This window comes from Periplaneta americana, chromosome 15 (assembly GCF_040183065.1).
Source record: "Periplaneta americana isolate PAMFEO1 chromosome 15, P.americana_PAMFEO1_priV1, whole genome shotgun sequence".
Taxonomy (NCBI): Eukaryota; Metazoa; Arthropoda; class Insecta; order Blattodea; family Blattidae; genus Periplaneta; species Periplaneta americana.
This window is the reverse complement of record NC_091131.1, coordinates 137212580-137238150: the sequence shown is the minus strand read 5'-3', so window position 1 is coordinate 137238150 and position 25571 is coordinate 137212580. Positions and strand designations below refer to the sequence as shown.

Genomic DNA, 25571 nt, shown 5'->3' with positions numbered 1-25571 from the left:
TGATTATCACCCGAACTATAGCATAATGCAATTTAGTCTAAGAAGTAAATTCATTTCTCAATCCAAAATACAGAATCACAAATTTGCTAGATTCCAGTACCTGTAGTATACAAACTCAATGCAAGCAACATTTAGAATGGTATAAAATTATTCTTACATCTTTTTTTCTTTGTTGACCATTTGTAGCTTTTATTACATAGAAAACTGTTACAATTATAAACAACCACTTCATTTTCCGGCAAGCTTTTAACTTGTTTACGTGTAACGTGTAACTCAGTGGGTCAACAGCTGATGAAGTCAGCGTTGCCAACTTACAAAAGAAGAAATAGTCTATGAAATGTACAAACATTTATAATTTTATCAATATTTGTTACATAATCAGTTAGTGTAAATGATTGGAGAAAGATTAATAAAACAATGGTAAAATAAATGAAATGCCATACAATATTTACATTCTCAAAAGCATTGAATTTATTGCGTATAAGTTGTGCAGTATGTATTGGCAATGCGTACAATCTTTCACATTAAAATTACTTCTAAACTTTTAAGATTTCAGTCTGATATACTCTTACATATACCCTTAGCTCGATTTTATTTTGCATACTATATGATATTCTATAAAATATTTGGTTGTATTTCTTAATACCTTCGCCATAAACAACAAACAAAATTATTTTATTTGTCATCAATTACACTGTGGTTGGCAGCGATAATTTCGGCCATGTTAACACGGACTGAGAGTTTCTCCAATCATGAGCTTACAATCCTATACTTCATTGGTATTGGTTGTTCTTCTGTAGAAGTGAAGTCATTGGTCAATGTACCGATACCAGTCGGGTTCAAATTTAAATCACCAACTGACACGGACGGTTGTTTGCGCAAATCAGGAGTAGTTTCATGTTCGCGTACAGTGCTCAAGAAGACGAAAATTGAAGGAGGGACTAGGTTTTTAATAAGTAACCATGTCTTTTCCTCGAGCTAGGATTCAAAGGTTTAATGATCAAACAAGTAAGTTCCATGTTTTATTAATGTACGATATATTTTAATGTCAATATAGCCGTGTGCGATGAGGGAAGATCAAATGTTATAGAGTGGCTATACATAAGATAATTATTTTACTAGACGTCAGAACTGCAGGTTTTGTGATTTCGTAGTGATTAAGCGAGCGTTTAGAATATTGACGTTAATTCTATTAGCTATTACATTAAGGAATTGCTGCTAATTTATATTGGATGGCATAAATATAGGGTGATCAGATTCTGATAAGAAGAAAGTAGTAGCCGATACACAGTATTATAGTCAACCCAATCCTAAATTCCTTCAATGAAAAGGATAAATTTCAGAACACGGATTCCTTCCTTTCCCTCTTCCTTCAAAATTCCAACCTTGTGCACACAAAATAAATTATTGGCACTGAAAAGTGCCTTTTCGTAAGCATGATGATGGCCATTCGACAAACACAGACAAATCTGCTCTTTTTAGAATATTAAGGTAGAATTGTCAGTGAGGAATCCGTATTCTGAAATTTTCCCGCGGTGGGTTCCAGCCTTTAACCATTTCAGGAGTGACGTCCGTACATTTGGAATTTCATCAAAGAAAGCTGAATCATTTAGTTGTTTTCTTGAATATTTGTTTGAGAAAGTTTAAGCTGTAGCTTGAAATAGATTTTGTATTCTGTTTCATTCAATCACTGAACCTAGTCTCACCCAATTCAAAGTACTAATTTCAGTAAAAGAAGACCATTGCTCAGTAGAATATAATTAGTAACACACATTGTTTTTGAAACTTGAAATAAAAAAGCAACCAATTTTCTTCCAGACCTTTGTTTCGGTTAAACTATGAGGAAAAACAAACACAATTAGGCTTATGTCTTGGCAATTAATTTTTGTTGAAGTTCTGTAATCAATAGGCCTACACAACCTTCTATCATAGAAACATATTGACCCTCAAAGAAGTGAACTTAATCATTAAAAATTGCTGCATTGGAATGAATAAAGTAGCCACATTTCAGAAAATGGGTAATGAAAAAATATTTTAATAATTATTGTGGGGCACTTGTCCTGCGATTCAAAGTAGCCTACGATTTCAAGACTGGCTAGAGTTTGTTATAGGTCAATGCTGTATAGCAAAGAAAGCTATCTGTGTATTGTTTTACTATAAGAAGGAAGTTTTGCGTACTCTATTTACAGAATTCACGTAAAGAAGATTCACGGACTATACATAGCCTATATGTAAAACTAGGAATCTATTCACTGTAGCCTACCACACTTCTATGCAAACTGGTAAACAGTCCACCGGAATTTGTACATAGGCCTAATGATTATTCATTATATGAGTAGAACAGCCTGCTACAATTGGTTTGTTTAAAGAATCCGGAACAATACTGTAAACATTTTTTTCACATTGATTAAAGTTCTCGTTAACACTTTGTCAAAAACATAAAATTTACTCTGTCACACGTTAAAAGTGTTAAAATTGTTAAAAAGGTATTTACCATCGACAGACGGCCCGTTTCGACGCTATTTGTCGTCGTCTTCAGACGAAGGTAAATACCTTTTTAACAATTTTAACACTTTTAACGTGTGACAGAGTAAATTTTATATTTTTTTCACCTTTTCTTACTACTTCAAAGTTGCAGTAGTATTATCAGCACACACAGACGTCATAAGCCTACACCCTTTAGAAATAAATATAAAGTAATTACTAATTACATAATTAAAATAGGACATTTGATCCAGGGAACATTCGTGTTTGATAGAAGGATAAATAGTTTAATATGTTACTTAATTTAAATTGCATCCAAATAATTAAAATGCGATCATTTTGGTCCAGAGACACTTATTTGGTGCAATGGCAATTCCTTTAACATGTTTCTTAATTTTTATTACATGCAACCATAGTTTAATGAAGATTGACATCATTTAGATTTAATGTGTATATTTTATTTTACTTGTTATAGGTTTCCATTGAATTATGGTAATAACTTAATTTTAACCCTTGTTTTCTACGTATTCAGTAAATGGCGCTTGGCCCACTATGGTTCTGAACCCTTCAAATAACTTAAATTATATTATATAATATTACATATTATATTATATCAGAAGTTACTGTAATAACATTATAGCATTATGTCCATCTAGAGAAACTACACTTTCCAATGGTGAAATAATAATTAATTATACAAATCGGTTAATTTAGCTTCCTATATTACTTCATACAAACACAGAAACATTCTCTGTAGTCTATGTTTCATAGCTTTCGATTGTTGCTGTCCAAGGCCCCTTATAGACGAAGTCGTTTGTTTTTTAATTCATTACACGGCCTTAGATGGCAGTTATTTTAATTTTAAAACTCATTTATCTCATTAAATATCAGTCCTATCAAAATTTTTCAAGGAATAAAACTTATCGCAAATTATTTTTGAAGAAACTTTTGTTATGTAACATTTTTCACAAAAATCAATAATAAGCGAGATATATAGATTTATTTAATTCAGGCCCCCTTATAACCCTCCTTTTAAATAATGTATTTTGAATGCCATATAGCCTAAAATCTAAGTTACAACGAACTTAATTTATATTCCAATTTTCATCGAAATCCGTTCAGCCATTATCGCGTGAAAAGGTGACAGACAGACATACCGGTACAAACAAAAATTTCAAAAAAGCGATTTTCGGTTTCGGGATGGTTAATTATATATGTTAGGACCAATCATTTTTGGAAAATCGAAAATTACCAGGAAAAGGACGGAAGTAGTGCACCAACAATGGAAACAATTTCACAGATTTGAAGTTTGAAGAATCTGTAAACTGTAGTACTGGTAATATGGCATACAAGTTTTTCTGAAGCTCTGAAATCGTACAAGGGCTGATCATATTCGTTACAATCACTTCAGACTTCATTCTAGCACAAGACTTGTTCAAAACACTTCCTAACAAATTTCGAAGTTACAATCTGTAGAACGAAATGACTGATTATGATGTAACAAATACAAAACACGTTTCCACTGATGTCAATTTTCGTTCTTTAAGGTCTGAAATCCTTATTTCTGAAAAATGTAGGAAGTGTAGCCCCAGATGCAGCACTAGTGTCAGCTGATTTGTTTTTTTTTTTTCCGCTGTTGCAGTTGCCATATTTCAGCCCTATCACTGTTAACAATCGAGAACTCAGCTGAACATTTTTTACAGTGAACATCACTATCCCTTTGTAATTCTAAATTGACACATTTCTTTCGAGGGAACATTTCCTCAAACCAATGTTAAAATTAAAGGAAAGAGTTAAGAGACAACCTGCTTCATGGCTTACAACTACCATTCGGGAGTCCACACCTGTGGAGTAACGGCTAGCGTGTCTGGCCGCGAAACCAGGTGGCCTGGGTTCGATTCCCGGTTGGGGCAAGTTACCTGGTTGAGGTTTTTTCCGGGGTTTTCCCTCAACCCAATATGAGCAAATGCTGAGTAACTTTTGGTGCTGGACCCCGGACTTATTTCACAGTCATTATCACCTTCATATCATTCAGACGCTAAATAACCTGAGATGTTGATACAGCGTCGTAAAATAACCTACTAAAAAAAAACCCTTCGGGATTTAATGACAGCTCGAGATCAGGCATATAGAACATACTCAATAAATGTGACACAAACCTCGGGATCGATGTTTACTCAACAAGACAACCCAGACAATCAGAAACTCAAAACTGGGTACCGATATATTTATAATATATTCCCAAGCACTACATCAGCCATCATGTGGCAAAACCTGAATTCTGTAGGACTAAAGAATACAAACAAACAGGTAGAGACAATTTATCTCTCTAAACCAACTGTAATTATGACCACTTTGTATCTGCAACTTCTACCTCTTAGACTCAACTACAACAGAATACAATAAGTGAACTGAAAAATTACGCAAGTTCAACTAGAGAAAAATTCCACTTCACATATATTACTCCTGAAGACGTTTTTTCAGCATTGAGACGGATTAAATCCAAAGCGACTGGTGTAGATAGCATTAGCATTATTCTAGTAAACAAAATCTTGCATATAATATTACCTACATTGACACATTTTTTTATGCCTCTATTATGACTGCAACTTTTTCCAATAAGTTATTTGAAAAAAGCCTATGTCCATCCCCTTCCTAAAGTCAAAAACACATCAGTACTTCGAGATTACTGTCCTATCAGCATTTTACCTGCCCTGTCGAAGACACTGGAACAAATCATTCAAAACAGCTTTCTGATTATCTGAATGAGCACAATCTTCTGGATCTTTAGACCCTATCAATCTGACTTCCGTGCAGAACATAGCAAGCCTACTGTTACTGTCATTGTCAGAGTAACTGAAGACATTCATGAAGCAATGGACAATAGTACGGTCATTTGGAGTGACCTTGTACCACTTGTCATATTTTTATACTTTCCTAAAATAGTGTGTCTGGAAAATGGTATTTAAAAGGAAATTATTTAAGAAAACTACTTATTTTATGGGTTGAGACATAATAAACATAAAAAATATATTTTAAATAGGTGAAATTTGACATTTAATGATGGTACAGAGTTACGTGGCTAATTGGGGAAATTTCGTACCACATATGAGTCGAATAATAAAATCAAAACAACTTGGAACATAATAAAAAAAGAAAGTGGAAAGTGTAGAATTAAAGAACAAGGTTACACTCTTGTAACAGATAATAGAAAAACATCAGATGCAACAGAAGTTGCGAACATATTCAACAATCATTTTCTCTCAATAACTGATAACTAAACATCCCACAGAATAATAATAATAATAATAATAATAATAATGCCATCGATTGTTTGAAAATATCTATTCCTGTAACTTTCCCAAATATTCAAATTTTTCCAACAAATTCACGAGAAATAATTAAAATTCTAAAACAATTAAAGTCTAAAAATTCCTCGGGATATGATGAAATTACTAGTAAAATATTAAAAGCCAGTTCACAAATAATAGCCATGCCCCTGTCTTATTTATGTAACTTTTCAATGTTTAATGGTGTATTTCCAGAGCGACTGAAATATTCAGTTGTTATTCCTTTATTCAAGAAAGGGGACAGAACCTCGCCCGAAAACTACAGGCCCATATCCCTTCTACCAGTCTTCTCAAAGGTCTTCGAAAAAGTTATATATAAAAGAGTATATCATCATCTTGATAGATACAACATTCTCATTCCGGAACAATTTGGATTCAGAAAGAATAAATCAACTGAGCAAGCGATGTTTAATTTAACTGATAAAATTCTGGAAGCTATTAATAAAAAATTACAAGTAGGAGGGATATTCTGTGATCTCTCCAAAGCTTTTGATTGTATTAACCATAAAATTATACTACAAAAATTAGAATATTATGGTATTAAAGGCATAGCATATCAGTGGTTTGAATCATATCTCCTGAACAGAAAACAAAAAGTAGAAATCAACGCATTTAATAACTCCTTTAAATCTACTTCAACATGGGGAAATGTTCATACAGGGGTCCCACAGGGATCTATATTAGGGCCTCTTCTTTTTTTAATTTTTATAAATGACCTTGGCCCCATAATAAAAGGAATAGGTTATCCTATACTATTTGCAGATGACACAAGTATCATAATTACAGACAATAACTTTGTCACATTCAAATATAAAACAGAAACAATTCTCCTTAAAATTTATGACTGGTTTACAACCAATAAACTAGCATTAAACATTAATAAAACTAACATAATTCAATTTAAAGCCACTTCAAATTTAATCTCTGAAACATTGGACACAACTATCAACAATATACCTCTACTAGAAACATCAACAACCAAATTTCTTGGTTTGCATATTAATAATACAATAAATTGGAAAAATCATATCAAAGAAATAACCCCCAAACTTAGCTCAGCATGCTTCGCAATTAGGTCGTTACAACAATTTCTAAACAGCAGTATCTTAAAGACAATATATTTTGCCTATTTTCATTCCATTATGTCCTACGGAATAATATTTTGGGGAAATTCTGTAGATAGTAAAAATATATTCTTATTACAAAAAAGAGCCATTAGAATAATAGTTGGAGCAAAGGCTAGAGAATCATGTAGATTATTTAAAAAAAAAATTAGAGATTCTAACCTTAACAAATCAATACATATACTCTACAATAAATTTCCTCTTATGTAATAAAGAAAATTTTCTAACTAACTCAGCCATACATAGTATAAATACCCGCAGAAGGAATTATTTTCATACGCCATCATCAAATTTATCATGCTTTCAAAGAGGAGTACGTTACATGGCGATAAAATTGTTCAATAGTCTTCCTGAAGACATTAAGAATCATAGCCAAAACCCTGCATTATTTAAGACAGAACTAAAAAATTACTTAATATCTCACACTTTCTATTCTGTAGATGAATTCTTGACATTTCACAGTACTGTGTAAATATTATAATAATATTAAATGGTAAACATATTACATTGTATAAAATATTATTGTTATTAAGGTATTAATTCTGTACATATTTCATATTTGCATTTTATTGTTAAACGTAAGAATTGGACATGTTCTTTATTCTATGCTGTAAAGCAAATGTAAGAATATTATGGAACAAATAAATCTATCTGTCTGTCTGTCTGTCTGTCTATCTCTCTATCTATTCCATGTCAAATAAAACAAAAGCAGGTGATAATTGACCTTAGGGTCTCTGATGTTTCTCAAACTCTATCAATATATTATAATGGATAAACTATAAGGCATGTATAGTTTCGTTTGTCAGAGAAAAATATATTTGCCATTATTAATCACCAAATTTATCAATTTCGCAAATCTCTTCACTTAAAACTAGGCTTATCTCCTGTTATATTCATCATAGCGAATTGTTGTATGTCAATTTAAAGATAAAAAAGCTCATTTTTATAGAATTTACTTCATGTAGTTAAAAATAAAATTTGACGAAATTTGATGCATTTTATTTTTATAAAATTATATTAACCTAAAGTCAATGTTCTAAAATTATTTAAAAAATACAGTTTAATTTCCTCATATCCATTGTATAACACTACAAAATTTTAGGATGATGTTCCAAATAATTCTATCAGAATTAAATTACTTACCAGGTGGGGTGTGCTGCGTTGATGTGTGAGCAGGACCTGGGATACATCACTGGGTCAGGCTATGTCCTTGAAGCGATGATCACTTAATAATGAGCAGTTAACACTTGTAATTAAATTACATTATTTCACATGAACAGAAATAAATTATTCAGGACTATCATTACATATTAATAGGCCTATAATAATATAAAGAAAAATCACAGAAGCAGAACACAGTACATTAATCCTTATGAATGCAAACAAGCTTCCCTCCATTTTCAAGAGTACTATTTGCTTAGCTCTGTTTTTGAAAGTGGGATAAAGGAATGCAACTTTGTGCAAGGTATTGATTTTGTTTTCTCGTATCTAGAATTCAGAACTTTACTAACTTATATTTTATTTGGGGCGTGCTTCCAAACTGGGGCAGGGGCATGGGCATTTCCCCTAAAGTTAGAGCCCAGTTTAGATGTGTGTGTGTGTGTTTGTGTATTAATCGAAAAAAAATGTCATATAAACATTTGTCCTAATCTCAATACTTTCTAGTCCCTAATTTTCAATTAATACACACACACACACACACACACACACCTAAACTGGGCTCTAACCTTAGAGGAAATGCTGCTGCCCCTGTTTGGAAGCGCGCCCTTTATTTGTTGTTCCCGAGTAAAAAAAAAAAAATGGAAATGTTAATATTTTTTGAGTCCAGACAAATAATTTTTCAGGTGTTGTGATGGGATTCAGACTTAATTGGAAACTGGCCTTCGCCGCAAGTCTTTTAATGGCACTCCCCAATACCATCACATGGTCTCTTTCCATGAGATGTCGCAAAAAAATGCCATTCTGTAAAAACCCAGCTAATAATATTTAAACAACAGATTGTTCTCTGTGGACTTCACATGAAAGACTGAGGTTTATTAGTTTCTTCACTCCCTTCCTTCTTTCAAGAGAAACATATTATACCATACCTGCACAAACAGCGCTCAACGAGCGCACACGCTCCTTCCGAGCGGGAGAGCTGTGTCTACTGCTTGTCGAATCGGAGAGGAAGATATGTCAGAATGACATAGACCTGCTATAGATAGAGAAGAGGGAAACGACCACTCAGCTATCTCGTGGAGTGCAGTGCGTATTCTCAGTAACTGTTTCACGTTGCTTACCTACTGCTACAGTACAGTATGGAGGAATCTAAAAGACGGAAAAGTAGTGATCAGGCAAATTCTCTCAATGTTGCATGGGAAAATGCTTATTTTTTCATAGCTGCTGGAGTAAATACTCAGTGCTTTATCTGCCACAACATTTTAAAAGGTAGAAAGAAACATAACATAATCCGTCATTACGAGTGCAGACATAAAGATACTAAATATATTAATCTTAAACAATTTAAATATCTCTCTTCAGGGAAAAGGCCAGCTTAGTGTTGATATGTTGAATAAATTATGGGATTTCAGTCGTAAACTTACACTTTTCGTAAGTCCGTTTAGGGAAGGTAATATGGCTTACTTTCGAACGATAGAAACTGCTTGTGATGAAGCCATGTTAAACATTTATGTGCAAATATTAATTGAAATTCAAAATGAATTGAATTCTAGGTTCCAGGTCTTAAGGTCCACACCTGTGGAGTAACTGTTAGCGCATCTAGCCACGAAACCAGGTGGCCCGGGTTTGATTCCCGGGTCAAGTTACCTGGTTGAGGTTTTTCTGGGGTTTTCCCTCAACTCAGTATGAGCAAATGCTTAGTAACTTTTCGGTGTTGGACCCTGGACTCATTTCACCGGCATTATCACCTTCTCATTCAGACGCTAAATAACATAAGCTGTTGATAAAGCATCGTAAAATAACCTACTAAAAATCTTGTCTTAATTGGAAAGAAGTTTAAAGTTATCATTATAAATTCTTCAACACCAGTTGAAACAATGCTATATAAGTTACAGGTGGGCCTAGTTGGCGCAGTTGGTATAGCGCTGGCCTTCTATGCCCAAGGTTGCGGGTTTGATTGCGGGCCAGGTCGATTGCATTTAAGTGTGCTCATATAACCTCAGCAGTTGCGAGCGTCGTTAAATAAAACATAACGTTTAACGATTTGCAGCTCGGACTTATTGATCTTCAACATGATCTAAGGGCTAAAGATCGTTTGAATAATACTACTAGCCTGATTGAGTTTTACAAGACTAAACATTAGCAATAATATCCATGACTACACAGGCTGGCTGTGAAAGTGATTGCTATGTTTGGGTCAACATTTATGTTTGTGAGCAACTGTTTTCTATAATCAACTTTAATAAAGGCAGGCATCGAACATCTGTAACTGATGTTTCATTATGCTGTAACTGATGTTTCATTATGATCAGTAGGCTACTGTTCCTTTCAGTTGCCAACAGCATAAAATCTCGTTTTCATGTGCTGATAAATAAAAATATAACAAAAAGATATTGTACATTTAAGTAGGTATAAAATTTCTATTATTTCTGTAAAATAAATTTATCTGTATTAATTAATAAGTCCAAGATAGTTTTGCAAACCCTGAACGGGAATTCATTTTATAAACACTCGTACTAGTACTTCCCTTTTGTGTATATTTTGTACGAGATCACCCCTTCTTCCAGTCCACCCTATACTGAGCGCAGCTAATATCTGTATTCTGCTCATGAGCTGTGAGCCGGCTCAGAGAGCAGAAACCTTGTGCAGGCCTGTATGATACAGTCCAATAAATAAATTGGTAGGTTTTCCACTACCTTCTGTGCCCAGTCATATAATGTAAACTGTTGCTGGGTGATAAGCAATCAAGTGGCTGAGCTTTACTTCTGGAGCGATGTATCTCATATACATTTATTTCACATACTTGTAAAGGAAACCCCACTTTTAAAGTTGGGTAACCATTGGAACAAACATCAAGAAATATTCTGGTATTTTTCATACAATTTTTAACATATTGGATCAACTTAATATTCCCAAATTAATGTTAAAATAATGTTAAATAGTTATCTTTAACTTCAATTACTTTTGAAATTATATAAATTGAAAGCCCACATTTTAAGCTTTAAAATGAGTTATGAATTATGTATGATTTACAGATTTGGAGATACATGTTTGTAGAACACCGCAACCGGCCATTGTTTATCAATTTGACTGTGAATAGTTTTGTAAAAAGTTATGTTACATCAAAATTAACACCGTGAGATTACTTTCTTTGTTGTAGGAAATATATAAAACAAGTTTGAACCTTGTGTATTTTCCTATTAAATTAAATTCTCTATATTCCCCTTGAAATTCAAGGTAACTTTTGACCATGCAATAACTTTAGGAAATACATGATATTTTATTTCGTATGAAGTCGCACAAAAAAGTATATTGAAAAAGTAGAACATTTACTGTAGGCCTAACAATAAAATATAATAACACTACAAAAGAAAATATAAACCTACATTAACTACATGTTCGATATGTTATTTTTAATTTGCAAATCAAATTCTTCATAGTCTCAACATAAACTGGTCAGGCCACATCCATGCATTCCCTTCTTGACTTTACAACTGACTTTGTATCTGGAGATGGAACCCTGCATTTCAATGCCATTGACTGTAGGCCTACCAGAGAATAGTGATCTTTTATATGAAGCTGTTACAAAGTCATCATAGCACAGAGCATCAACATTCTCAGTGAAAACATATTTGACCTCCCAAAATTACTTCTGTGTTTATTTTTCAATTTATTCACTAGTGTTTGCCTTGGAATGGAATACAAACATGCGTCCACACCTGTGGAGTAACGGTCAGCATGTCTGGCCACAAAACCAGGTGGCCCAGGTTCGAATCCCGGTCAGGGCAAGTTACCTGGTTGAGGTTTTTTCCGGGGTTCCCTCAGCCCAATATGAGCAAATGCTGGGTAACTTTTGGTGCTGGACCCTGGACTCATTTCACCGGCATTATCACCTTCATTTCATTCAGGCGCTAAATAACCTAGATGTTGATACAGCATCGGAAAATAACCCAATAAAATAAAATACAAACATGCAACTTCTCAATGATCAAGTTTTCCAGTGTTTATATCATCTAGTGCCTGCTGTAGCATTCATGGGGAATATCTTGTCTTTATAGCATACAGTCTTCTCTGGAGAATCTTTTTCTCCTCTTGCCATCAAAAAATTTCAACACATATAAAGATTAGAACAGTAGTTGAATAAACAAGGTCAAAGAAATTTCTTTAAAAAGCCAACTATGTAGGACTTAGTAAAAAAAATTAATTCTTAAATACGAACTTAGTGTGTCTGTAGTAGATCTAGTAGTTACATTTTATATTAATTTTATGTAATAATTGTCTCACTTTAATACACAAATTGTTTATTTATAATCAAATATAAATGCTCATAATAGAATGAATGTTATCATGCAAACTTTATAGTGGTACAAGTAACCCTGATATCAAATGAAAACTGCAGTGTCGGATTAATTTTATAATTTACAAGACATGAGATTATGTATGTCACGAGGTTATTACTATATTTTAAAGAAGCGGTAGCTAAGCATTGACATTTACAATAATTGTAATAGTAAGATAAAATTTGGCCTATGTAGAGCCTACTTACAATATAAAGTTGAAAATCGTTCATAAACAAACTACTATAAACAGAATGCAATATTAAACCATGTGGCACCTTAAATATTCTTAAAAAACTGGATAGGGTAGACCAGGGTAGAGCCCGGACGAGAAGTTACGGCACCAGCGCGAGGGATGCATTTTAGTTCGTTTGCTTGGACTCGCCCTCACACTCAACTGGAGGGGTGTTGGGTTAGTTGGTTACTGGCATTGCGAGTGTTCAGATCGTTCTGCTACTACCGCTATTGCTAATACTGAAAATGTCCTTCTGAGCGCCCTCAGTATGGTATTGTCTAAGGTGTGAAATCATAGAGTAGTTCATAGTCAAGGACATGAAATAGCATCCAATGTATGGAAATTCATGTCAGAAGAGGCTGTAAATGAAATACCAATTGCGTTGAAAAGCGTGTGTGCAAGAATACTGGCTGGCACTGGTATTTTAAAGCGAACCTTGGAAAGAATCAGGAAATAAGGGAAAAATATTGAGGCAGGAACAACAGATTCTTTCTCCAGTCTGGAAATATCACAGCCGAAGAAGAAGATTGTTGCAGCTGTAGACAGTTTTGATGAGGAAGTCATAAGACTTATCTGTAATTTCTACGCTACGCATAAGCGGAGGCCAACTCTGTAATCACTTCTTCCAAGAATGGATATCAGTGTATGATTATATGTGAAGAAATTAGAGAACAATTACATTGAAAATGAGCACGTGATGGACAGTATTTTGGAGAACATTTCCATAAACTTATGGACATCTGATTCCAGCACAGATCAATCGTCTGATTCGGACGGAGAATAAGAATATAAAGATGGAATAGCGGGTGTAATTCCATTAGGTACCTTCGGACTCTTGAGTAGGAAAGTGGTGATACTAAGGTAAGACGAATGTTTTTAGAACGAGATTAAGCAGATATGCCTGCCGCTCTGAGCTTGAGAACAGTAACCCAAACAACCCTCACTCCTCTACCCTGCTGGATGGCAATTTAAAACTTCGCGCAGGTTGGTGCCATAACATCTCGTCTCAGCTATAATTGTAAACACTTTTCACTGATTTCAAATATATTTCAACATTACACAACCCTCAGTAACAGTAAGCATGACAAAGAAACATTGTGTTATTTTAGATCTTTTTCCCTGAAAATGGGTTTAAAATAATAAGGTTGACTTTTTTCATCTTTTAATTGCTAGTTTACATTTACCCCTTTGAGAGGGGGGGTAATTGTAAACCGCAATTTTCGCATGGGCTATCAGACACTGAACATTTTTTGTTCTGTTTTAGAAGAAAGAGGTGTACTTCTTCCAACTCAAAGTTTGGTCACTGGTACATTTTGTCCCTTTAACCTACAATAGGCCTATATGACGATATAGGAACTCAGTACCTCTCCTGAACTTCACGATAACTGTAGTTGCTATTTTTCACATCTGTGCCAACCCTTTCTAAATCCTCTACAATGTAATATAATTTCTTGGCATTTTGATTACTGAAAAGTACGAAATGTAACCATAGTAAAACATGTTTAGTTACCCCCAAGCAATTAAAAACTATGGGGTAAATGTAAACACTTCATAATTTAATGAACTGAGGTTATGGGAGATCTCAAAACCATTGTAATAAATGTTAACAACTATACATTACTAATTTTTAAAAAATAGCATTGTAAATTTTCTTACAATGCCAAAAATGAAGGTGAAGCAAATTCTTTCCCAATATTTTTCGTAGACTCTTACAAAACATTCGTTCACAACTAAGCATTTACTCCTATTTGGTGCTAAACTGTTTATGGGAAACATCTTCCTAAGATGGAATTTTCCTAATATCTAGAAAGCAGTCCCATTAGTAACATTTTTAAATACTACTGGGTTCAAAAAGTTCCCGGAATTTTACTACCATTTTTCGTATTAATATATAACAAGGGATATTATACATTTGTTTTGTTGGTAACATTCATGATGTCATTTCCTTAAAGTTTGTCGATAATGGCGATTGTTGGTTTTGAGTTGTAGGCAATTGTTTATCATAGTGTTTTGTTTGTTCGTCGCATTTTGTAATGATGTCCACAGAGCAACGTACAAACATCAAGTTCTGTGTTTTGTTACACAAAACTCCTGCAGAGACATTAAGATTGTTGGAAGAAGCAAATGACGAAGCAGCAATGAAAAAAACTCAAGTGTATGCCTGGCATAAACGCTTTTCTGGTGGCCGCGATAGCATCAAAGATGACATACGCAGCGGCCCACCAACAACTGCAACAAATGAAGCAATCGCTCAGTGTGTGCGTAATGTTGTGAGGGACGACCGACGTAAAACCATAAGAGAGATAGCAGAAGAGGTCGGAATATCAGTCGGAAGTGTACACAATGTTCTTCACATGCATCTCAACATGCATTACGTGTCTCAGAAGTTAGTTCCGAAAATGTTGTCGGCAGAACAGAAAGAAACAAGAATGACTCTTGCTGGGGACATGATCAGTATGGCTGATGAAGATGGTGACTTCTTAAACAAAATTATTGCTGGTGATGAAACTTGGTGCTACTTGTACGACCCAGTCCCTAAACGACAGTCATCTGAGTGGAAATCGAAAACATCTCCTTGGAAGCAAAAATTTCCTAGGGACACTTCCAAAGGCAAAGTTATGTTGGAAGTTTTCTTCGACTCTCAGGGTTTCATCCACCATGAGTTCATTCCAGAAGGTCGTACTGTAACGAAAGAATTGTAAGTAAAAATCCTCCGTCGCCTCCGGGACGCAGTGAGAAGGAAACGTCCAGAAAAGTGGGTAGAAAACAACTGGTTCCTTATGCATGACAATGCACCTGCTCATCGCGCAATTATTGTAAAGAATTTTCTTGCCAGGCACAACATAACTGCTTTGGATCACCCACCATACTCTCCTGATCTCTCACCACCTGATTACTTTCTGTTTCCCCGTCTGAAAAGTCATCTGAAAGGACGGAGATTCAATGCTGAAGAGGTTATCGCAAACGCGACGAGAGCACTAAGACGGGTTTCACAAAATGGCTTCCAGGCCTGCTTCCAGGAACTCTACACGCGTTGGCAGAAGTGTGTTGTTGCGGAAGGCAACTATTTTGAAGGGAATGCTGTAGAATAGTGTTTAAGGTACGTTGTTTCTATGATACTAGCAAATTCCGGGAACTTTTTGAACCTAGTATGTAAAAATAATGTCTATTACATATACATTTTTTATATCAATGCATTTTCAGTTACAGTAGAAAATCATATTTTAGAAAAAAATAAACAATTTTCTACGTTGATAAGATACGAAATTTAAAAATATCGATTAATTTATGTATGGGACACCATCTTAATTTTTAACAGAATACCACTAACTTTTAAATTGGATAAATATTATTAATAATAATATTATGTTTTATTTAACGACGCTCGCAACTGCAGAGGTTATATCAGTGTCGCTGGATGTGCCAGAATTTTGTCCCGCAGGAGTTCTTTTACATGCTAGTAAATCTACTGACATGAGCCTGTCACATTTAAGCACACTTAAATGCCATCGACCTGACCCGGGATCGAACCCGCAACCTTAGGCATAGAAGGCCAGCGCTATACCAACTTGCCAACCAGGTCGACAAATTGGATAAATCTTGTAAATATTTGGTAAGTATAAGTCTTTTTAAACTTTGTTCCATACGCAACACATAATTACTCCACTGGAAACATTTTCAAGCTCCCTTTCAAAATTCTGTAGATTTTTGCAAAATTATCCATGGATCTAAATAATGCAGACTCCAAGCTTCAAAATGATGTATTACACAATTGTCTTCCACTCATTTTATGTTTGCCTCTTCTGAAGAGAAATTCTATGGCTTCATTCATTAACAATGACGTAAGAGAATTGACATCCTGATGTACTGCAGGATAACATGTTTGAGTACGACCTAGTTCTAGCCAAAAGTTGATGTGAAATTCGTGTTAAAGAAGATATAAACATTCCCCCAAGAATACCACAGACACCATCTGCGCAAGGACATTTGGACTTGCCTAATTCTTCACCTACTGATATTTTCTTTGACGAACAGTCGTCAGTTCTGCTGCTAACACTTCGATCTGGTGTCAAGAGTAAGAAAACTGCAAGAGTCGGATGTAATAATGTCTGAAAACTATAGAAAACTGCTGAAGGAGACTAAACAGCAAAAATAAGTTAGGCTTCCCTGCAGATGGAAACCATCTAAAGCTCGGTGTGTATGGGGAGGAAACTAGTTAAACATTCTGGACAATCCAAAACTTAAACCTATTGTGTCATGTATATATTTTCAACATATATACTTTTTATTTATTTTTTTCTCTAGAAATATCAAAGATATCTGCATGAAATTTTTATGTAGATTTATAACAGTACAGTGAATAAATACTGAAAAGTACATTGAAGTTGAAAAAGTAGTTTGATCACAATAAAAATCTTAATTCTGGATAAAAATAAAACAAAATAAAAAATAATGTATTGAAGTAGCCTACCAATATCTCTGGATGTACTATTCGCATGGGAGAATTTTTCTTGTATCAAGAATGAGGACGAAATTATAATATGCGTAAAAATTACTGCTACTAAGATCATTAGCCTAAATATGAAAAATTAATTAATAAAATTGATTAAATTTGTTACTTTAAAAATATAAAATTTCATTAATTTTTCTTATGAGGGAGGGTTTTCAGTAGGCCGCAATGGATTTGGCTGAAAGTGTTATGTAGACTGATTCAAGGTTCCTGAAAAGGATGGTGAAGGTCTCTCATTTCGAAATTGTATATTTGTGAAAATACAGCAATTTTTGAAATGTGGATTGCATATTCTTGTGTGCAGCTTGCTCATAACCTACTTGCAGAGAGCACTAGAAGCAAGGAAAGTACTTTTTTTTCCATTTTGTTAGAAATCTAGAATTGTAATATGTTCACATTTGCATTTAAGATGAAATTGATGATATTTAAGGTAAACTCGCCTGTATGTTCACACATGATAATGTGGGTTTATCAAGAAATGTTCAGAACACAGCATCTTTTCATAATACAGGCATCTTATAATGGCTGCTTCTTCAGTCATAGACACAACAGACACTTTCCCACATGCAGCAGTGTTTGAAGTACATTTTTGAAGGAGTTTATATTTCTTCCTTATTGTATCCACATTTTTGCCAAGCATATATTATGTCTTGTAGAAGAGGAGAGCAGAACTGATGGTAAACAACTGGATGTAACGTTAATATAAAAACTGTCATGAAGTTTATTATTCAAATATTCCATAATACGTGAAACAGTTCTCAAGTCATTGAAGACTAGCTTGTACTGTTGGAAGAAATAAGACATCCAAAGGCTGAACAAATCATGTGGTTTTTGGTGGGATAATTTGTCTGAAGTGACTTACCATGAAGAGCATATTGGACTTAATTAGGAAATATGTTACGAAAATACTAAAATAAATATCTTTAAAAATGTACTTCAAACACTGTTGAATATGGGAAATAGCGTCTGTTGTGTGAATGAGTGTGAAGAAGCAGCAGCCATTATAAGATGCCTGTATTGAGAAAAGATGCTGTGTCCTGAATATTTCTTGGTGAACCTGCATTATCATGCATGAACATAACAGGTGAGTTTACCCTAAATATTATCTACTTCGTCTTAAATGTAAGTGTGAACATATTCAATTTCTAGATTTCTAACAGGGATTGAAGAAAGTAATTTCCTTGCTGCTAGTGCTCTCTGCAAGTAGATTATGAGCAAGCTACGTGCAAGAATGACATGCAATCCAGATTTTAAAAATTGCTGTATTTTCACAAATATACAATTGCGAAACTAGAGACCGTCACCATTGTTTTCAGGAACCTTAAATCAGTCTACATTAACACTTTCAGCCAACTCCAATGTGTCCTACAGAAAACCCTTCCATGAATGTTGGGCATATTATTTCCTCCTCATTCTTGATACAAGGAAATGACAAATTCTCCCATGTGATTAATACTTCCAGAGATATTGGTACTTAAATGTGGCATTATTTTTAAATTTGTTTTATTTTTATTCAGAATTAAGATTACTATTGTGATCAAACTACTTTTCCAACTTCAATGTACTTTTCATTATTTATTCACTGTACTGTTATAAATCTACATAAAAATTTCATGCAGATATCTTTGATATTTCCAGAGAAAAAAAAGTATATACGTTGAAAATGTAGCAAACTTGCATCTGGGTACCTTAAGGAACTTTCTTTGTGAAATCTGATGAATAGGTAAATTATTTAATAGCTTAGCATCCAAAGTGCAATTGTCTTAAGGTACTGACAAACCATCAGAAGATAATGTGAATAGACACTGAAAAACAATACGAATTCTCCATTCTTTTTAACAGGTATGTGTAGGATTCTAGTTCTGGATGGGTATCTGAAAACTTGCTGGCAACCCATCCTGCCAGATATTTGAATCCATCCTCTTCATAATCACATTGCAAGATTGTTCTGTTGGTTTTTGGTGTACAAGATCCCATATCAGAAGACCAAGACAGAATAATTCACACTCAAATAAGTCACTTGTAACTCATTCATATGATTATATTGCAATTAAAATACATTGAATTTCATAATCTGTACATGTGTGTTTGTTTTCTCTTCCGAGGTAAATTCAGTAGTTCTGTTTGTAAATTCCTATCATCTTCATCAGTAGAATGTTCAGAGCACACTTGACAACTCAGTGGATTTCACTTCCCATCTCTGTGAAACTTTTGAACCTATTTCTGACATATGATTTTATCTTTCAGAAAAGTGTGAAAACGATTTCCCATCATTTGTAGCATTTTCTCTGCTGTTATTGAGACAACTACAGCACAATGTATACCTGTCATTGCTAGACCCATTTGCACAATATTAGGATATTAGTTTAACCCAACGATTCCGAACCTTTTTCGACTTGCAAACCCCTTCCACAATGAACTGAGTTGGGTGAACCACTGACTTAAATATACATACAGTAGCCATGCATAAAATTTAATTCCAAGCAAAAGGTTTAATAACCTTAAATTAACTTAACCCTTAACGGTTAAAACCTATAGTTACTCTAGTTACAGCTTAAAAGTTACACAACGTGTAGGTCTAGTTGTAATAATAAATACAAGTTTTCATTGTAATTACTCACCTCTTCCTTGGAATTCAGTGAGAAGGTTGCGCCTGCTTTTCATGCCACAGAGCTTTGAAGTCAGAAACCACAGAAGTTAAATAAAGTCTCAAATCACTTACAGCACAAAGTCTGTTTATGTATTTATTTTTTAAATAGGCATATGAAGAAAACGACTTTTCGCACAAATATGTGGATGAAAAGGGTAATAAAGCCATTATGGCTTTATTTGCTAACACTGGAAACTCCTTTAAATTCAACCAAAAACCAATTGACAACTTTATAACTTTTCTGTAACTGAAAATCAGTGGAAATTTCAAGAAACTGCTCTTTTTTATCTATGCTTAATGTGGGTTCTAAAATTGTTGACTCTTCGAAGGGATTGCGAATCTAATTGTTATTATTGGACATAGGGAAATATTCTCTGAAGGTTTTTCCAAGTCCCTTCAAAAGTTCTTTAACCATGTTCTTGACATTTTCGTCCAAAGAAAGATAATTTTCCACCAGGAAGTCGTGAAGGGTATCAAAGCACTTGGTTTGATTGCTATTGAAACAAGTTTCCCAAAAATTACATTTTTTTTAATGAATGATTCGATATGGTCTTGCGCAATATAAACGTTTATATTTGACCCCTGAAGAGAGAAGTTTAAAATGTTAATTTTTGAGAAAATGTCTGCCAAATAAGCTAAAGTCTGAAGCCAGGTTTCACCTCCATGCACTTTACTTGGTGAAAGGCATGGCTGGTGAGAAAAACGTGAACTTCGTCTTTAAACTCATAGTCTGGAAATGGTTCTACCTCGAGGTAGCCACCTAGCTTCAGTGTGAGATGACAAACCCTTATAAGTGCTTCCCATTTCCTCACAAAGCACTGCAAAAATGCGGGAATTTGTAGGGCAAGTCTTAATAAAATTAATTATTTTCACTGGATCGTCCAGCACACATTTCAATCCATCGGGCATGCATTTAGAAACAAGAGCCTGTCTATGTATGTAACAGTGTGTCCAAGAAGTGTTCGGCGCTACCGATTTCACTTTGGCAACAAACCCAGCATAACACAGTCATTGATTTCGTACCATCTGAACAAATGCCTACACAGCGAGTCCAGTCTATTGAATTTTCGCAAAAGTATTCATTGGTTAACTTAAATATATCTCCTCCTGTAGTTCTCTCTTTTAAGGGTTTGCAGAATAGTAGCTCCTCTTCTACAGACTCCCCATTAATATAACAGACGAAAAGTAACAAAATGGCTAAATTGGCAACATCAGATGATTCATCCAGTTTAATTGCAAAAGAAGGACTGGCACGAACTCTTTCCAAAATTTCATTTTCGACATAATTTGCCATGTCTTTAATCCGGTGGTTGATCGTATTGCTGGACAATGGTACCATATTGACTTTTTTTTGTGAAAAATTTTCCAAGCATGCACTGTACTACATCATTTATACATGGCTGCACTAAATCTTCAGCTATTGAATGAGGTTTTGCAGTTTTAGCAATTCTGTAGCTAACATAAGATGCTTCGAGAGCATTCTCATTGTCACAGTTTGCAGCGGATACAAAAGTAGTTCAGTCATTTTTCTGCTCTTTAGCTTTTCGTGTAAAAAAATCGGCAAATTTGTTTATGTGGGTGGGGTGTTTAGTTTCTAAATGGCGTTTAAGTAGAGAAGGTTTCAGACTACTGTTAGCAAGAATGTTGCCACAAACAACACGCTGTGGTCTTGGACAGTCCTTGTCACCTATATATGAAAATCCAAACCTAATGTAATTGAATAGGTCATTAGAAAAAGGGCCCAAATCCACAATTCTAAATTTTTCAGGAGAGACAAAAAAAGATAGTGACTTCTTGTAATTTGCAGAGCTCAATGATTTTTTCTCTCATAGTAGATAGGGTATCGACACACATGCATGTAATGTTTGAACGTTAATTGCTTTAGTTTATTAAATACATATTTATTAATTCTGCGAATTTGGGCCCTTTTTCTACTGAATTAGTTTAGACGACATAGAAAACGGAAATTGAGAAACAAAATTTTTTATTCTGCTATCATTGCATAAAAAAAACGGTTACCTACTAGTTACAAACAAAATATGCATCACATTTAGAAACTAAGGAACAAAAATATGCAGTTATGTGCAATGAAAAAGCATCATAATGTCTTATTCGTCGTCTGCAGTAGTGTTAGTGGTAGCAATTCAGTGTCTATAATAGACAAGAACACTTTGTTTGGTAATGTACTTTATGAGTTTAAGAACATCTTTGAATTTATTTGCATTCATAGGTAGCATTGCGGTATACAAAGGCTGTGTTGGGATAGGTACTGTTTTAATACCAGGTTTTACTAATTGAAATTTCCCACCCTCAGGGAAAGATATTGTCATGCATGTCTCCACACTATCTTTATGTTGTTCCCTAAATACAAACTTCTTATATTTGGTTATGTGAAATTTATAACCTTTATTTGTTTCAGCTTTTTTGAAATACAGTACACCAAGGGCAGAAACATAATCTTTGATCATAAATCCTTTGACATCAACAACAGTGAATTTTTCATTTAACATTGTCATCCATTCCTCATAATCTTCAGTCTTGTCCATTTTCCGTTGCATTCTTTCAAGGACACCGAAGTGGCGATCGCATGGTAAATAGATGTGTCCCCGTTGGAGAAAATGGTGTCTTATATCTAGGAAGCCCAAAGCCATAATTAACGTTTCTGTTAATAATTTAAGTAAAATTTGTATTTAACCTCTGATTTTAGTTTATGTATATCTACGTTCCCCTGTTTGAGTAACAAATAGTTATCGACATCATATTTCTCTAAACATTTTTCTCACAGAAAGTTCACTGGATAGATATTTGCATTTACGTCCACAAGCCTCATAATGTGCTACTTTATTTGGAAAAGTTTTAATATGATCGTCAATACTTTCAATAATCTCATCAGGCTTTACATTTCCACTTCTCTGATGTTGCCCCCTCATGTCCTTTGGTGATCGTGCTTCAGCTTTCAAAACAGCAACGCGTCGGATTCTTTTCACACCTATTCCATGCAAGCTAACAAAGGCTTCTAGGCTGACTACCTTGACTACCTCTCCAACATGAACCTCGTAATGAAAATTAAAGTTACGTGTCAATTTATCACTTTGTCCTCTCCTTCTTTCAACAGATGTTACTTAATCAAATATTGGTAATAGGCATCCTGGGCATTCTGATCTCTGTGAAGGTTGAAGTTCTCCAGTATCCGTTGGCGCACTGGTTCAGTTATAAATTTCAAGCAGTTTCGTTTACACCTAAAATAACGAAATGTGAAACTTTATTGTTAGTAGAATTAAACGAACATGAAAGAAAATAGTGATTTTATAATATAAAATATCTACACGTACCTGCACAGACTACCAGTACGTCTTTCCAGTTTTGTTTCTCCCATTCTATTTATGTATGCTTTCCCTTCAGCCCTTAATCTTTTAGCTGTATTATTATTCCAGGCTCAAGAATTCGCTTTCTGTTTGCTTCCCGCAAACTCAACATCTTCATCACCACTATCCATATTATTTTATTAACAGCACCACACAGTTGCCTCCTCTTTCTTCAACTGACAATAATATAAACAGTTTTGATGCTATTACCAGCTTGAGAAGAAACAATGTAATAAATAAAATTTCCCATTACGCAAGCAGACAAGTAAATTTACGCACTTGAATGTACCTGCGTTTAAGGTTATACTTTCCTTCAAATTCTGTTTTGCAAGTATTAATAATATTAAGTTGACAATGAATAAACAATACGATTACGCAAGTCAACAATGTGGCGGCAAAACAAGAGCAAGATAAACGGGAAGTCTAAAAGTGAGGAGAGGGAGTGCAACGTTGAGTGAACAGAAGAACGTCCCATATCCTGGAAATGGGACCTTCTTCTAGTCAACCCATACTTCAACAACAATTTTAGCATGCTTAGAGTCGGTTCAGCGGGACACTATTCCACTCAACAGATGCGCGCTTACATCTAGTACGTTTATATGCAAAAAAGTTAATTTAAAAAAAAAAGTGGAGTTGGTCCCTTTTTCTAATGACCTATTCAATTATCATCGTACTTTCTTTTCTTTCCACACAGTTCACTTTTGTCGGATTGAAACGAATCACTCGAAGCTGAATGACCTTTTGACACAACACTAACTTGCGATTTTGTTAAACCCTGTTTCCCTTTCAAACTTCCACCTTTCAACCAGTTATCCATTTTAATGTGAACGGAAACGATTGATACACAACTGACAACTTACTGCATTTGCCACAAGGAAAGAAGAAGTTGGCTATTGTTGAAAATACAAAATTAAATATAGGTTTGTTGAAATTCCACATTAACATCTAAAATCAAAGGCCTGACCGCCATGTAACCATTCCTTAGTTGGGTTGCGGTACTGTTGTTAGCATTGTTAGAACACAAAGAAGCAGGCAGATTAATTTCCATTGTAGCGAAATGAAACACATTTCTAACGTTGTTACATAACTATAAATCAGCCATTCACAGTCAATATTAATTTATTGTAGAAATAATGTGATAAATTCCCAATGTTACAGATATGTAACAAGGGGCATTATAGGGTTAATTTAATTTTAAATTAATAATAATTATATTATTATTATTATTATTATTATTATTATTATTATTATTATTATTATTATTATTAATGCCGCAGAAATGAAGGAAATAATAATAGACCAAACCTCGAAACCCGTTATTACGGAAAAGTTTTGGTGAACCCCTTGAATTATTTTGCAAACCTCCTGGGGGTTTCGCAAACCACAGTTAATAATAATAATAGTTTTATTTTCCCTGGCAGAGTTAAGGCCCTCAGGCCTTCTCTTCCACTCAACCAGGATCAAATCACATACAAAAAAAATACATACCGGTGTACAAATATTAACATAAAAATAATAATAAACATAAGTAAAAAAGAGAGATTGAATACATATACACAATCAGTATTAACTTTAAAATAACAATAATAAAAAATATATACATATATAATAAAAAAGGAGACTGAATGCATAATCTCAAACAAGAAAATACATCTAGTATACAGTAATAACTTAAACAGTTGGAAAACGATACTCTAGAATATGCCATTAGGAAAGTTCAGGATAACAGAGAGGGTTTGGAATTGAAGGGGTTACACCAGCTGCTTGTCTGTGAATGACGTGAATATGTTAGGAGAAATTCCACAAACTATTAGGAAAAACACGGGGATTTTACTTTAAGCAAATAAAGAGATAGGTTTGGAAGTAAATCTGGATAAGACAAAGTACGTATATGATTGTCTCGAGACTAGAGTCCGAGATTGAAATATAAAAATTGGAAATTTATTCTTTGAAAAGGTGGAAAAGTTCAAATATCTTGGAGCAACGGTAACAAATATAAATGACACTTGGGAGGAAATTAAATGCAGAATATATGTGAGAAATGCCTGGTATTATTTGGTTGAGAAGCTTTTATCATCTGTCTCCTGTCAAAAATCCTGAAAGTTATAATTTATAAAACAGTTATATCATCAGTTATTCTGTTGGCTGTGAAACTTGAACTCTGACTTTGAGAACAGAGGCTAAGTGTGTTCGAGAATAAGGTGCTTAGGAAAATATTTGGGGCTAAGAGGGATGAAGTTACATTACAGGAGAATGGAGAAAGTTACATAGGACAGAACTGCATGCATTGTATTCTTCACCTAACATAATCAGGAATATTAAATCCAGACGTTTGACATGAGCAGGGCATTTAGCACA

The 25571-nt window shown here is 34.3% G+C and overlaps 2 protein-coding genes across 4 annotated transcripts in view; one reads left to right on the top strand and one right to left on the bottom strand.

The window, feature by feature from the left end:
- The window catches only part of Ostgamma (oligosaccharide transferase gamma subunit), a 62376-nt gene extending 62060 nt beyond the window's left edge, over nt 1–316 (bottom strand). The window contains exon 1 of the mRNA XM_069848228.1: nt 158–316. Coding sequence (XP_069704329.1) covers nt 158–232 — 75 coding nt within the window. The 5' untranslated portion in view covers nt 233–316. The remainder of the gene's footprint in view (nt 1–157) is intronic.
- Nucleotides 317–835: 519 nt separating this feature from the next.
- The window catches only part of LOC138715376 (myosin-11-like), a 135663-nt gene continuing 110927 nt past the window's right edge, over nt 836–25571 (top strand). For all 3 annotated transcript variants that reach the window (XM_069848227.1, XM_069848226.1, XM_069848225.1), the window contains exon 1: nt 836–1008. In XM_069848227.1, coding sequence (XP_069704328.1) covers nt 963–1008 — 46 coding nt within the window. In that variant the 5' untranslated portion in view covers nt 836–962. The remainder of the gene's footprint in view (nt 1009–25571) is intronic.